At 37.1% G+C, this 15,966-nt stretch overlaps 1 protein-coding gene across 11 annotated transcripts in view; it reads right to left on the bottom strand.

Annotated features, from left to right (window-relative positions):
* The window catches only part of NCOR1 (nuclear receptor corepressor 1), a 182,735-nt gene that overhangs the window by 100,240 nt on the left and 66,529 nt on the right, over positions 1-15,966 (bottom strand). For all 11 annotated transcript variants that reach the window (XM_036765749.1, XM_036765750.1, XM_036765748.1 and 8 more), the window contains 6 exons: positions 14,419-14,485; positions 12,558-12,730; positions 11,509-11,599; positions 6,329-6,507; positions 3,526-3,580; positions 1,703-1,804 (listed from right to left, as the gene is read on the bottom strand). In XM_036765749.1, coding sequence (XP_036621644.1) covers positions 1,703-1,804; positions 3,526-3,580; positions 6,329-6,507; positions 11,509-11,599; positions 12,558-12,730; positions 14,419-14,485 — 667 coding nt within the window. The remainder of the gene's footprint in view (positions 1-1,702; positions 1,805-3,525; positions 3,581-6,328; positions 6,508-11,508; positions 11,600-12,557; positions 12,731-14,418; positions 14,486-15,966) is intronic.

Raw genomic sequence — 15,966 nt, 5'->3', positions numbered from 1 at the left:
CCTCTGGAGTTTGCCCTTGTCCTTCAAGCTCTCACTGATTCCTACAAGGAAGCTCTTCTTTTTGGCAGACACTTGGTGCTTCCAAATTCATTCCTACTGACCGGTATGTTAAACAGGAAGGAGACAATTTTATTCCTCACTAGTAAATTTTAGATTGACTTAGAGCCCAACCAGCAGATAACTATTATTTTCTGCTCTCTAAAACATATAATTGTGAGGAAAATATGGATTTTCCATAGACCATGTTTATCCCAATACCTACTGGCATCATTACATGGCCTTCTAATGTACTTGGCCATAAATCACTAAGAACTCAGACAAAATGTATTGTTGATAGCCTCCCATTTCCAAAGAAAAGTTAGCTAAGTTCCAAGATTCCTAAAACTACAAAAGAAATGATCATATTATTAACCATAATACATTTTATAATATGATGACAATTACATAAATATTCACTACTCAAAAAAGACCACTCCCTCTTATGTTTTGTTATACACCTAGCTTACCTACTACACCAACCGAATGGCAAATTGATTTTCATATTTAAGGATCAGGGACACTAAGCATGGAATCTTGCTTTCCTTTTGTAAAAGATCCAACTGTCCTACACATCAAACAATCATGCACTGGGGCACCCTCCTCCAAAGGAGCTTTCTCTCCTAAGAAATCTTTCCTGATTACTGCCTTGGCCCACCCCCACCACCCCACCCACTCTCACCAATCAGAAGGAATTTCCTTCTCCTTAGAGCTCTCAGAGCACTTCATGTCTCTCCCACATATCCCCTATTGTGTTATTTGGCACTGAGGTATCCATGTGCATGCCATGTGTCCCCTATTAGGCTGAGCTGTTTTAAAAATAGGGAATGTTGTCTTATTTTCTTTTTTCTTCATGTCAAGAACAGTGATAAACAACTACTGAATTATTCAGACCCTAGAAAAAGACATTTAGAATGTCAATAAGCCCAGCTTTCTAAGTGTCACTTCCAACATAATATCAAGCATTTCCATTAAAACATCTTTCTTTAAGTGAGGATGAACTAAAATGGAAGTTTCCTTAAGAATTTAGCATCACATTGAAGTTATGGAGAAGACCTAAGATCAAAGACACAGGTGAAAAATTTGTACCTGATTTATAAGGCAATATTACCAAAAATGACCTTGAACCAAGTAATCCACATAAGGTGAAGAGACTTGGCCAAGTATCAACAGAGGAAAAATGCCCATTACCCTAAACATTGAAAGGAAGGAAGAGAACAAGAAAGGTAATAAAAACAAGCACAAGAACAAAGCTGAACATGCACTTTCACCGGCTAAGAGCAGAGGGGAAACTTATTTCCAGGCTATGTTCTTTCTCCTCTCCCTCATTCAACCCTAATCACTCACCAGGTAAGAGTACTAGCAATAATCTCTTGGTAGACAAATTATATATATTACTAGTAACATATTTGGAACCCCCCCCCAAAAAAAACCCCACCTATGAAAATTAACTGATTTTCACCATAAATTGACTAATCAAAACTGTATTCTAAATGGAAAAAAGCTTAAGTGATACGATCTTTCAAATATATAAAACTACTGTCCTAATTTAATAAAAATAGGCCATGTATTAAATATAGAATTTCAAAGTGGATCCCTACAGTGTTCAGCTTTCACATTTCCACAAACCAAAACCAACCTTCTTGAGCACAGTGATGACACATACCTGGTTTCTTCCTCTGCGTTTCCCATAATTCCTCCTTACTAGGGCTTTATAATTCTCATTTTTCTTGGTCAAATAATAATATAAAACACAGTCTGGCACACTCTAAAACGAGATAAGTCAGTTTTTCAGAGTTCAAAAGGATAAGACTGTAGGAAATACAACTGGTTATGCTTTCAACAGAATTTTCTGAATGATTCCATTTACAAGTAGATCATGGAACATATAACACAACTGTCACCAAATATTCTATAGATGTTTCCCAAGTATAAAAAAAAATCTGTATTTAGGCTTCTAAAAATCTGAATCATGTAAACAATGCCCAAAATAAGAAAAATCATGAAGCCCAAATCCCCTGTTTGTTGACATTCTCTTAATTTTATATATATATGTGTATATATACACTCACAATCTCTTCTTTAAGAATTGCTAAGCCAGTCTTGGTAACTATAATCACAGCTGACACCACATCAGGGAACTGTGATATTTCAACTGGAAATTCTCAATGTGTTTGATTTTTAATTTTGCTACAGGAATACAAGGCTATTTCAGTCCAGTAGTTATGTCTGCATATATTTTATTTAAAACTGAGCTGTTTGGTCCCAAAAGTCCTTCTTCACCCAGTGGGAATGTTTCTGATTATTTTACAATTATGAGAAAGAATGGGTACTGAAGCAGTACTATGCTTTCTTATATTTTTTCTGCTCTAGCAACTGCTTTGGCAGAGGAACAAGAGGAGACCACCACATGTATCATATACTAGCATTTCCTCTATAGTGGAGAACACACACAGCATAATTTCTACAAAGCTATATAATAAAGGATGCATGAAGCCCAAATAAGATCCACTCAAGCTATCCATGTAACCAGTCCATCCCTGATTTGTACTAAGGTTTCGATTTTGGAGTTTTGTTGTTGCTGCTATTGACGTTTTATAGACATGAGTACTGCCTCATAAGGGCTGCCATTCAATTCTGACTTGACAATTTTCTACTTTGAAATCAGCAAACATTGTCAGAATTCTGCACAAGATGCTGAAAATGCTACCTTACGGGTACAAACACTGGTATTCATGACATGTCATCAAGTCTTCATTTCCATCTGAAGGGAACTCTGGTCTCATTTTCAATATGAAAAAAGTGTGTGAAAGTCTATTTCATAGCTTGAAAGGTCCTACTTTCATTAAAAAAAAACACACACACACCAACCTTGTGCATTTTTACATCTTTGATATTAAAAACATCTTTTGATGTACTGCCTTTTATTGATTATAGGTGAAAATAGTTCATGCCTGGGAAAATGCATTTGAGCATCCCAGTTCCAACAGATATGTTTTTTAAAAAAAGTAAGCCACATTGGAGTAGTATAGCAACGATGATTCTTCTACCAGAATCACTCAGCAAGCTCCTAGTAGTGGCATTTCTATTGCTAATTTTCAATATATTGACACCACAAAAATTGCAAGTGTAAACAATGCAGATTTATCTTAAAGTATGTATGCATACATTTTTGAAAGATGAGAAATCTGGTTGTTAAACACTAGTCAGCACACTCCTATATTTCTCTATAAACATTGCTTAAGTTCAGGAGGAGCATGGAAGAATGCTCAAGGAATGAAGTCATCAGCAGACTGGAAGCCTGGTTACTACAGGCTAATAACAATAGTAGTAATAAAGTCGCATTTATATAGTGTTTTAAGGCTTGTAAAAGAGAGAAGCTGGTAAATAAGCATTTCTACTCAACCTTTTCCTAATGAATATTATGTAGAAGTTAAAATTTTGCTACCACGTCTCCATAATAAAATCTCAAAGAGAAATTTTTATTACCTTTCTTTCCAAGTAGGAAGCAATAAGGCCAAAGTTCTTTGGATGCTGGACAAACCTGTAATTGAGGAAGATGTATTAAGAACAAGACTTTAAAGAAATACACACACCCACAACTACCGCACCAAACAATCATTGGGGGTTATTGGTGGGCGGGGCGGGGGGGGGGGGGGCAGGGAAGGAGGAACCATTATCTCCCGACATTCTCTGATGCTATTACTTCAGTACAAAATATCCACTCAACTGGCCTTGAAACATTTTTTTTTAAAAAATGTAAACTATGAAAAGCTCTATAACTCTAAAACACAAGACCAAAAATAAAAAAAACCTTTTCACACAGACAATGCAAGAAAACCAAGCAGCTAAACTGGCAGGCTTTGAAAATTCACATAGCAATGTTTATAATAGGATCATGGATCGAGAAATGGAAATTGCCTTATAGATCAACTACAAGCCCCATCCCCTCCTAAGACCTATTTGCTCAAACATCCACTGATTATAACTAATAGGAGGTCACTAGCTACACTACAGTCAGTACAAACTGTGGCAATGAATGCAATTGCCAGCATTCAGTGGAAAGAAAAGTTCTTAAAAACATCCAGTAGCTCCTTTACTGTTTATAACACACTTTGCCCTAGTCTAATCTTTAAAAAGCACCTTCACTTTGTCATATTATCCCAGCAGTTTCCCAACCATGCACATCAGTGCCACAGGGAACTCAGAGGGGTGCCATGGGATAGTTTAAATTTTTGAGGGAAACACAGCAGCACCCATCCACTGAATGCTACATAATCTCCCGGCTCAAGGTAGTGCCCAGGTTCAACACCCGGTTGTGCTCCTTCCTTTCCACAATATTCTCAAATGTCTGATATATGTTTTTGTTTACTTGTGCTTTTGGTTACATCAGTAACTTCTGGAACCTTCTCGTTTACAACATTTTATCTTTGTAAAGCTGGGGTTTTGGTGGTTGCTCTGATAAAAATTATTGTGTGAAAATCAATGGAACAGGGAATGAGGGTGGTGGTGCCCAACCTGATCTCAAGGTTTGAGAAGTGGTGCAGTAGCCAAATGGCATCCCTAAGTAGTAGGAGTAACTGTGGTTATTTAAGAATGAAATAAAATTTCTCAATTATTATTTTTGAATTATTTTTTCTAAAGGCTACAAAGTTATTAGGACAGAAATACTTAAGTTAACTACTTATTTAATAAATGGAACTTTTAGGTATTCTTTTGGCCTGAAGATGCCATGAAAAAATTACTGCAACATTAAGCACACAGAGAATGGAGAAAGCTTAGAAACCTCTGTACTACACCTTGGAGCTATTCTTTACCTCTCTTTCCTTTCATTGCCAAATCCCTAGAAAAAGCTGTCTACACTTAGTGCCCTCATTTTCTCACCTGCTACACATTTCTCAGTATCTTGAAATCTTGCTTCCAATCACAGAAAAACTTAAATTGCCCTTTCCCGAGTTACCAATGGTTCCTTGTCTAATCCAATGGACTATTCTTGGTCATCTTTATTAATCCTTCTGCAGCAAAGGGCACCTGTTGCCCAAAACTTCACTCATATATTTTCTCCTTCATGGTTTTAAAAAGTTCTTTCTCTTTTTCTCACATGAATGGATGCCTCATTTCCCTTGATGGATCACCATCTATGTGCCAAAGGCTATACCTAGGAGGTACCACAGGGGTCTGTCCTAGGCCTTCCTTTTCTTTATATTTTCTTGGTTACCTCTTCAGTTTTGATTGGTTCAACTATCATATCCATGTAATCAACTGACAAAGTGATATATCCAGTCTTGGTCTCTACTATCAACTCCAGCCACACATCCCCAATTGTAGACACATCCAGTTGACTATCCAGTAGGTATCAAAAACCCAACATGTCTATAAAAAGAACTCATTTAGTCCCAAACACTCTCCCCACTGCCCAAACTTACTAGGTTCCCAATGCCTGTGAAGGGCAATATCATTCTTCCAGGGACAGAAATCTGAAATCTTGGAGACATCCTCAACTCTTCTTCACTCTCATCACCCCCAAGTCCAATCCACTAGCAAGTTTCATTGACTATACTTCCATAACTTCTCTTACGTCTGTTCTCATCTTACTCACATCTATCTATCATACTAAATCAGCCTTTCATCACCTCTTCCCTAAACTAATATAACAGTCTCTGAATTTGGCAGCAGTAAAATCTGACTCCAAATTCTCCCTTCCTATTCATCTTCCATACATATGTCAAAAGGATACTCCTATACACAGCTCTGTCCATGACATTCTGCTGCTCAAAAAGCCCTTGTGTCTCCAAATTACCTCGAAGATAAAACATAAGTTTCTCTATTTAGCATTTAAAGCCCTTCACAACCTGGTGCCAACTTATCTTTGCAGACTTATTACAGATGATTCCCCATTACGTAGTCCAAATTCTAGTCAGATTGATTCACTGCTGTTCCTTGTACACAATATTCCATTTCCCATCTCCAGATCTTTGGTCAGGCTATCCTCAGTGCCTCTAATACACACTCCCTTCCAGGGCCAGCTCATGTGATCCTTTCCATCTGGTGGCCTTTCTTCTCCTATCCCCAATTACTCTGTTTAGTTTGTAAATATTCTGTGTCTGCTGATGTGCCTGCATGTGATTCCCCCAGCAGAACATAAGCTACTCGAGGGCAGAGACTGTCTTATTTGTGTGTCCTGATCTCCCACAGGCACTTAATAAATACTTGCTCAGAATAAAGGGACACTGGCATGGTTTCACGCATGTTACAATAGTCCTTTGTAAAGAATTAGTAGAAGTGTAGTTACTTTTCCTTAAAGATCTCCTTTTCATGGTCAGTCCAAACATTCATGAACTGTCTGTCTTTATAAACCTTCATGGGATCCTCCATGAGACCATTCATGTTGATAAACTTCACCCTTCGTTGCTCAGCATCAAACATCATGGGTGGAATGACAGACAGCTGACGCATTTGTTTTTCATTGTTCTGCAAAAATAAAAGTAGTTTATTTGGGATAATGTTTAAAACAGAACCTTAAATTGTCCTAACTGTCCTATGGAGAAGAGGCGCACTTTAATGGCAGCAGAACAGCTGGGAGAGTGCTATGGGGAAGCAGTGTGTTGGGGCAGAATTGGGGCAGGAGACTCTTGGTGTTTCCTGAACTTGAAAAAATCACTTAGCCTCTCAGACCCTCAATTTTCTTCTCTGCAAAATGGGAAGAATGCTCATACTATTCATCTTCTATCGGAAGGACTCAAGGAAAAGATGCACATAAAGCACTTGAAATTTGAAAGTACTATGTGAAACTTTGTCCGTGCTAATAGGTATTCAAAGAATGTAACTTAAATACACTAAATATATAGCTAACTTTTTAAAAACAATACTCAAATAAGTCAAAAAAGAATAATGTTAGTTCGCTAGGAAAAATTTCAAGAAAATAGCCTGTAAAAAAAAACACAACTTCAGATGTCTATACACAAAGTACAACTAATAAACAAGAGAAGAAAAGGGGAAGAAAGGGTGATGATGATACGTTATGAAAGTATACATATGAGAAGAAACCAGGCCCCAGAGTTGGGGCACATGGCAAAGAGGATTTGGGTGACACTCTAGAAAGGGAAAAACTATTGATATTATCATTAGAGAATAAATACTACAGAGACCATGTGCTTTGAAAGAGGAAACAGATGAGCTCAGAACCAGGTCATAAGCCTGTCTAGAAGGATGCAATACCTGACTGGGATGATAATGGGCAGCAAGGTGGCAAGAAGGCAAGTGGCTGGAGTGGAGGGCCTAGAGTTAGGATGCCCTGAATCCAAATCCAGCCTCAGACATTCACTAGCTAATGTCACCCTGGGAAATTAATTTCATCTGTTTACCTCAGTTTCCAGATCTCTAAAGTGGAGACAATAACAGTACCAACCTCCCAGGGCTGTTTTAAGAATCAAATGAGATAATATTTATAAAGTGCTGGGCATGGTGCCTGGCACATAGTAGGCACTATATAAATGTTAGCTAATAATATGAGCTAACGCTTCAGTTTTCAAAACATGTACTGAAGCCATTTCTACACAAAAACAAAGTAGCTAATAATTTATTAACTTGCCTTCATGACACTGTTGTTCTTCAGTAAGTAAAGGGAATAACAAAGGGAAATTCTAAACTCGATCTCATTCTCACCAACAGGGTTGAAATGCAGGTACAAGTGAGGCCTTAGAACTCACGATATCCGAATAGTTCTGATACGTACTCTAAATTTTATATGAACAGATTTCAGAGTTCTGAGGATAGTCAGGTAGACCCCAGAGAATTAAATTCTACAGAAGAAATCGGACCAGGAGGGGCAAAAATCTCCTAAGAACTTAATTCAGAAGACACAGAAAAAAGATTCTGAGAAAGAAGCAAAAGGGGAGCTGCTAACCAAGACAAATGTGGCATTGCCATTTCCATCATATTAGTTTAGTCTGCCCATGGAGCAATGAATATTTCTCCAATGATTCACATCCGTCTTTATTTGTGAAAAGTGTTTCGTAATTGTGTTTGTGTGGTTCCTGTGCATAGCCTGGCCAGGAAACTCCAAAGCATTTTATACACAGTCTGTAAGTTAAGCAGCATCGTGCAGATGAGCACCACTTCACAGTCTTGAAAGATGTGATTGCTGAGACTTTCAGTAACCTTAGGAGATGGAGCATAGGAGAGCTATTGCAGCATTGGAAAAAGGGCAAATGTCTTAATTTCCTACAAGGAAGAAAAGAAAATCTCTAAGTTACAATACAGTGAGCCTGACCTCAAGTCCTGGCAAAACTGTAGCATGTCCAGCTCACCTAGATTTCAGCAAAGCAGCTGATAACAGTCTCTGGCACTTTCTTCTTCTTTTCTGTTTTTTTCTTTTTTTTAACAAAAGAGGCAATGACACTGGATAGACAACAACATAATTAGATATGTTTGGAACTCACTTAATGGCCCAATGTCAATGGGAAAGGAATTGTCGTGGGGAGGACCCGGACCCCAGGGATCTCTGTGAGGTCCTGCTCTCTACTGCAAACAGTTTTATCAATGATGGTTCATGGTATCAGTGGTGTGCTTATTAAATGTGCCGGTAATACAGAAACTGCATCACCCTGGATAACAATTAAGATTCAGAAAGATGCCTGAACACCAGGCAGTGTCAAATAGGTTAAAATTGGCTAGGAATGAATGTAAAGTCTTACTGGTGTCCCCAAAGTGGTCCAAGTACGATGTGAGGGGAACAGTGTAGACAGGAGTCTACCTGAAAGAAGTCTGAAGGATTTAAAGAGTCTCCAAATGTGTCAACAGAATGACATGAGAGCCAAGGAAGCAAGCACAAATGAAAAGAGCATGAAGAGAAGGTCCATGATCATGCCTCATGCTAACAAGGGATCAATCTGGGCCATACTTGTAATGGAGGGAGGAAGCACATTTGGTACAGTGAAGGTTCTCAGGTTAAAAGAACTATGGACATTTAGTCTTAGAGAAAAGGCTTGATGAGTATATAACAGTTGCATAAGCATTTGAAAGGGTGTTGAGTGGAAGAATGACTAAACTAGCTTTGTTTGGCAGAACTACAAGTAATGTGAGGGAGTTACAATTCCAAAAAAAGAAATGCAAGCTTCATGAAAATGGGCTGCTTTCATAGTCAGTAGGTTCCCCCTCATTCAATTTCTCCAAACAAAAATCTGGGCGACCAGTGATTTGAGAGGAGATTCTTTTTCAGGATGAGATTGGGTTCCTAAGGTCACAGCCCCTTCTGTACCACAAGGTGTAAATCTGTAACCTGGAGGAGCTGGAAGAGACCTCAGCAACCAGCCAGCTTAATTCCCTCACTTTGAAGACAGAGGGTTAAGTGACTTCACCATGACCATGCAAAGAAAATGCCAGGGGAGAAGGGGGACGTGAATCCATCTTTAGATAATAATCTAAACACAGACAAGTAGACTGCAAACTTTAGGATATTACATTTTAAACTAAAATGTTTCTTAATTAAACAATTCTTTATTAACTTCAATCCTTTCAACTCAAATGTAAGACCACACACAATGGTCATGCCAAGTGCTTTCCTCACAAATGCCTTGGATAGTGTGCGATGAAGGTATTGCTGCCCTTCTGCAGAAGGTGAACTGTAGCTTTTGAACAGTTCAGTGATTGAATAGCTGGGAAGTGACAGGGGTAAGGATGGATCCAAAGTTCAGTCATTATACCGGAGGCTAAGGCAGTTTCAAGCGAAAATTTGTCAGATGCATCCAAATGACTTCTATCCCTTTGTTTAGTAATCACACAGTTGGAAGACTGCATAAGGACAATAAGAGCTGATTTAATTTGTAGTTTACTACACTTAGACAATTTTCAAGTTTCTCATTTGATTCCTATGACACTATGAGGTAGGCAGACAATAAATATGATTATTAAACCCATTTTATAGATTAGGAAACAGATCACTAGATGTTACTAGAATCAGAATTCAAATGCATCTCACTCAAAATGTAGTGCTTTTTTTTCACCTATATGAAAGCTATAGGCATACCTTGCACAAATTAGTTCTACAAACAAGAGATCAATTCCATAGGAATACTGCTTATGCCTACAGAGTAAATAATATGACTGCCTTAAGCAGGGTTGAGGATAGGCAGATGGAAGAATGGAGAAGCACTGTGAAGCGGCATGATGACTTTTCAGGTCCTCCTGAAGAGAGTCTTTACAACTTGGGAATTCCTGAACAGGCTTGTCCATAATGGAAACTTAAGTCAAACAGAGTACTTCACATATAAATAGAGATGAAGTTCCAACAGGACAAACACCATAATAAAGAGATTCTGCATTTTTAAAAAACTTCCCATTTCCAGGGAATGGTCCATGGATAAATAATACTTTATCGCTTTAGGTATATGGAACAAATTTCATATAATCACATGCTTTGTTTCTTCTCCAAGTATCCATCAAGTATCTGTAATGAAAAATGCAAATGGCAGCCATGCGGTGGGAAAAGCCCTAGACTTGAAGTGGAAGCCCCGTGTCAAAGTCACATGAGGCCTTTTCAAAAGTCTTTCCCCGCTCCAGGCCCACGTCTTTATCTGTAATATAAGAGGGCTAGACAAGGCAGGCTCAAAGACTCCTTTCAGCTCTAAACTGTGATGCCATGATTAGGCTGGAACACAAAGGTCTTGTCATTGGCAGATGGGGAAACTGAGGCTGAGAGCAGCTAGTGACTTGCCAATCCCACGATGTGTGACCTGAAGAAGCCAGATCCCATGACTCCTTCAGAAAAGAGAGCTGAACTGTTCAATATTCAGCTGAATGTCCAGTCATAATATGCCACTCTGACTCTCTGTACCACTTTACTGATCAAACAATCCAACCACCTAAATTACCTCCCGACCCAAACTGTCACCAATCTAAGGATCCAAAAGCAAAGACAATAAATGAAAAAAGGCTAAAAGAGAAAAAGGAGTGAAAGGATAAAGAAAGGTTCATTCATAACTATTATAATTCCTCTACAGAGGTTACATCAAATGACATCACATTCTTTACTACTATATTATATTCTTTTCACTTACTAATTAATTACAGGGTAGCTAGACAGGGCTATTCAACCCCCAAGTTCCATAAATTAGAAAGTGCTTGTTTTAATGAAATTGCATCAAAAGAAATTCAACCCAATATCTCCCAGAGTTCATTAAGAGGTTTAAATTAGCTGCCTTTTCTGATTATCCTCACCCTAACTACTCTTGATTTGTGCAAACCATAAAGAACTAACTGTTGCTAAATTCATAAAGTCTAGGTTCACCCAGTGGGTGTAAAGATCTAGTTAACCTTATGAGGAAGTGTACGGTGAAGGGAGAACCAATCATTCACAGAGTGAATAATGTACAAAGGATTCCTAGCTCTCCAGCAGATAAGACTGAAAGTGGCACCATAACACCTCCAGAACAGACCCTGCAGACATTGGTTAAGGTCAATCGCAAGGCTCACCTCCTGCTCAGAGAGGCCATCGATGATTTCAGAAATCTCATGCTCACTTCGAGCAATGGTGGCGGAAAGACCAGCTCCTCTCTGCCCAACCCTAGACACAACAAGAAAGTTCAAGAAGATTAGAAGATCTTTACATTTTAAAGTATATGGCCATTAAATTTATTATACTAATTTCTAGAGGAGTGGTTTTTTAAAAAAATAATCTGTTAAAATACAAAAAGGAACATGAAAAACTTTAAAATTCGACTGAATAAGCAGACTAGGTAACATGAGGCTATCACCATGTAAATGAGTAACTATTTAAAAGCTGATCCAAACACTTAAAGGCCACATGCTCAACAAGTGCACATATGGGAGAACCTTCTGGAGAAGTATTCTTAGAGCCGGTTGTTTTTTTTACAGCTGCTGATTCCATCTAAACTTCAGACAGGAGCCTCTGGTCTGCCTTCCAGCCAAGAGTAGCATTGCAGGATGAGAAATATGCCAAATGTTTAAAAAAAAAGTACCCTCCAATATAGAAACTAAAGTGGGATGAAAAGGGTTTTCATATTTCTGGTTTACAAGAGAAAATAAAAACTAGAGAATTCAAAAATCTTTACCAAGTAGCATCTTATTTTCTAAAAGACAAAATAAAGCAGAGATCATCCTAACAAAAACAAAGAATTTCTTAAACTGGATAGCTTGTGATCAATTACCACCACAATGAACCTTTTTAGAAGTATTGTTAGAGTGACTATAACATGGAAACTCAAATGTTCGACATGGAATTCTCATCTGTATTCACTGTCATTCCCAAAGAGGTTTACATGTTGAAGAACTAGAAAACAACTTTTAAATGTTCATCTCTACTCAGATTTGCTGCCAAATTCAAATAAACAAAGAGAAACTTTTACAAACAATGGATGAGAGTCAACTATTTGATTCTAAATAAATATAGTAAAGCTGTAATTAATTTCTTTAATTCAACAAAACTAATTAAAGATATACTACAGTGTACAGTTACATAATCAAATTTTTAACTGGAAAAAAATACAGCCATTCATTACTACCTCTGAAATCTTTCTTGTTGTTCCCTTTGCTTTCGAATTTCTGGAAATTGTTTTTCATAATATTCTCGGGTTTTACTCTCTTTAGCTTTCCTCCGGGGATTATTCTCTATTCTGTCCACTTTTTTCTCCCATGCCTCCATGAGCTGATCATAACGCTGGCAGATTTTTTGTTCCTATTAAACATGGAAAACAGAAATTAATGATGGACAAAATATAACTGAAGGGCTTTGAATAACATTACCCTAATGTGTCACCCAAATGTTACTTTGTCAAAGAGGTTATGCTTTAAAAAGGATCTGAACAGGTAAGTCACTCAAGGGTAATGTCTTTGTTTTGAAGGGTCCAAGTAAATAGTGATTTCATTACCCAACTCAATTAGGTAAAAGTAGTCATAGAATATTATTATTCCTCTGTGTGTGTGTGCGTGTGTGTGTGTTTTACTTAGCTTGTCTACACTATGGGTTGCACTGATTGATAAGGCAGTAGAATACTCTGAAGAGCAGGCTAGTAGCAGGGAAGAAGCTTTTTAAAAGCACAAGAGTCTCACCACCACAAGCTAGAGCTGGTTGGACCATACCACATTTCCCCTTCTCTGTAACTTGGCCTGCATGTATGTCAATAGCTAATAACAGAGGGTGACTACTTTAAATTCATATTCAGTTGACAACACTGTAATAAAAAAAATCAGAAGTACTTATTATTAAATAGTCCTCCAAAAATAAATGATTTAAATGCTTTCCAAAGGTAAAACACAAAATTTATGCTCAAATTTCAAAGACAGGTAAATCACACGAGCAAGTTACGAGTAGGAAAAAAATAATGTCAGAATTCGAACATTAGAAATAAAGAGACCTTAAAGATCATTTTAAAAACAAGGACAATGAAGGCAGCAGGTTGTTCAGTGACTTGTCCCAGGTGATCAACCAGCAAAAGTTATGCTAAAATTGGGACTCAATGGATTATGACTTCCTCGTTGAAAGTTCTTTATGCAATATCATTCCTTCTATTAATTTTATTGCCATAGTTGTATTACTATTTATTCTACTAATAACAATGATTTCATATACTAGCAGAAGAAAATTTTTGAAGTTATTTCTTTAAAAAAAAACTATAAGACTTGAGACTTAACAACAACAAAAAATGCAAATGCAGTTATCTGAAGTCTTCTACTAAGCATCAATTCCTGGTTTATGTTTTTCTCAAAACACCACATTCAGGACCTTAAAAATAAAGCTACAAATTCATTTTGGTTGAAACTTAAAGAATATGTAATATTTTATTTTGATATCATAAGTGTAAATAGAAAAACTATTGTTTGCCTAAGAAATGTCATGTGAAGAATACTATAAACTGAGAAATAGAGATAAAATTTGCCATGACTTGTTTTCAAGAAGAATTAAGCTTGTTCAAATCAAGGCATAATAATGTTATAAAACTAACGTTTTTGCCACTTCCAAATTGAAACACATTTCTATCACATAACCTGGTTTTTAATAAAGAAAGAGAAATCTCAGCAAAATTATTCCATTAATTTAAAAGTTAGGGAGACAAAATATAGCCCACCGCATTCAATCTTCACAAATACTTTTAAAACCACTTACCAATAGTCTTATTCTGGCTGGGTAAAAAGAACATAAAATCTCATACCAATCTAAGAATGACACACACAACTATGTAAACTATGCCCCCACAACGCTGGTGGAAATGTTTATTACATATAAGTCAACATCCTCATCAGCATAACTCTGCACACGGTTGCTCCTCCTGGCCATGGTGCGGAGAATAGTGTCTGCCTATGCAAACAAACAAAAAGGTTTGTACAAATCTCATAGACATTAAGTCAATAAGGAGAAGCCCTCACCCTTTGCTTTCTTGCATGATTTCTTCTTTTAAAAAATAAGATGAGTTTTTTCCTCATCACCTGGTTTCTAGAAGAGAAAATATCATTTGTGAAAGTGAGAAAATAACACAATTCAGTAACTGATTTACTGTCTTCACCAAATAGTTTAATGACGTGAAAAATCAAGTCAAGATGACTTGAGAATAATTTTCATATAATAAAGTTATCTCAAAATTATTTTTCTATCCTGAAAAAGTGGTAAGTTTAATAATTACAACTGTCTAGAAGGCTTCCTCTTCCAGACTGAAGGAACTCATAGAAATAAAGTCAATTCTCAATTATTCCTGCTCAATTAAATACAGAAAAATCAAGCTTCCAAATGAAACATGATATTGCCTACTCTCCTTTATCTTGCCATAAGCAGGCTCTGTCTGCTCTAAACCAAGAGAGACTGCATGAGCAGGGTTAGGGGTGGGGTCTAAGGAAAAATGACCCCTTCTTGACCCAATCACCCAGGAAAGGCTGAGCTGAGTAAGGTAAATGTCTCCCTTACACAAGAAGCATGTGGTCCATTATAGATAATTTTTAATAGTCTGAGAAGAAACACAGTCCCTTTCCAGCAACTAATTAGAAACAAGGGAAGAATTGAGTAGGCCTATATGAAGAATGCTTCCATTATTTTGAAGTTTTGTGAATTTCCCCAACAAAAGCAGTACAGATTAAATCTGTGCAAAAAATATATCCCAAAGCAAAACAGAAAATGACTTTTGGATTAACCACATCACTGTTCCATTGCATCAACAGGAATAACTGAGAGTAGACAACAGGAAAAGTAGTCAAAAACTACAGAGAATCATTGTAGTACACTTTATCAATTTTATATAAACTAAGTAACTGACATAGAAAAACAATAATTACGTAGATTATACTATGTATAAGTTCAATTACTGTATGGATAACATACATTTAACTGTATGCAGTTCAAATATTTCACACACATTCAATTTCATCTAATTTTAGTCTATTGACAAATCAGAAATAAATGCAAATCCATCACAATTTGTAGATACTATTTGAAAAGGTAATTTACTAAGAATTCAAATATATAATAAAACTGTCAAAGAGACCAGCACTGAATGTACCAGAGAATACAAATGAAATAGAAAACAGTAACCACTCCTCAGGACATGTAAAAGAGGGAAACATAATGCACATACAAAGTAACTAAAATGAGGTAGTTAAAGAAGTTATCTAGATTTTTGTCTGATACTACTTTTATATATATCACAGATGTATTCTATGTTAAAACTTTTATGTTGTTGCCATTCAATCATTTTAGTTGTGTCTGACTCTTTGTGAACCCATGTGGGGTTTTCTTGGCAAAGAGTGGTTTGCCATTTCCTTCCCCAGCTCATTTTACAGATGAGGAACCTGAGGTCAACAGGGCGAAGTGACTAGCCCAGGGTCACACAGCTAATAAGTGTCTGATGACAGATTTGAACTCACAAAGATGAGTCTTCCTGATTCCAAGCCCAGTGTTCTACCCACTGTGCTACCCAGCTGCCTTTC

Source organism: Trichosurus vulpecula, chromosome 7 (genome assembly GCF_011100635.1).
Source record: "Trichosurus vulpecula isolate mTriVul1 chromosome 7, mTriVul1.pri, whole genome shotgun sequence".
Classification (NCBI taxonomy): domain Eukaryota; kingdom Metazoa; phylum Chordata; class Mammalia; order Diprotodontia; family Phalangeridae; genus Trichosurus; species Trichosurus vulpecula.
Note: the sequence above shows the minus strand (reverse complement) of the source record. Positions and strands in the feature narration are given on the sequence as shown.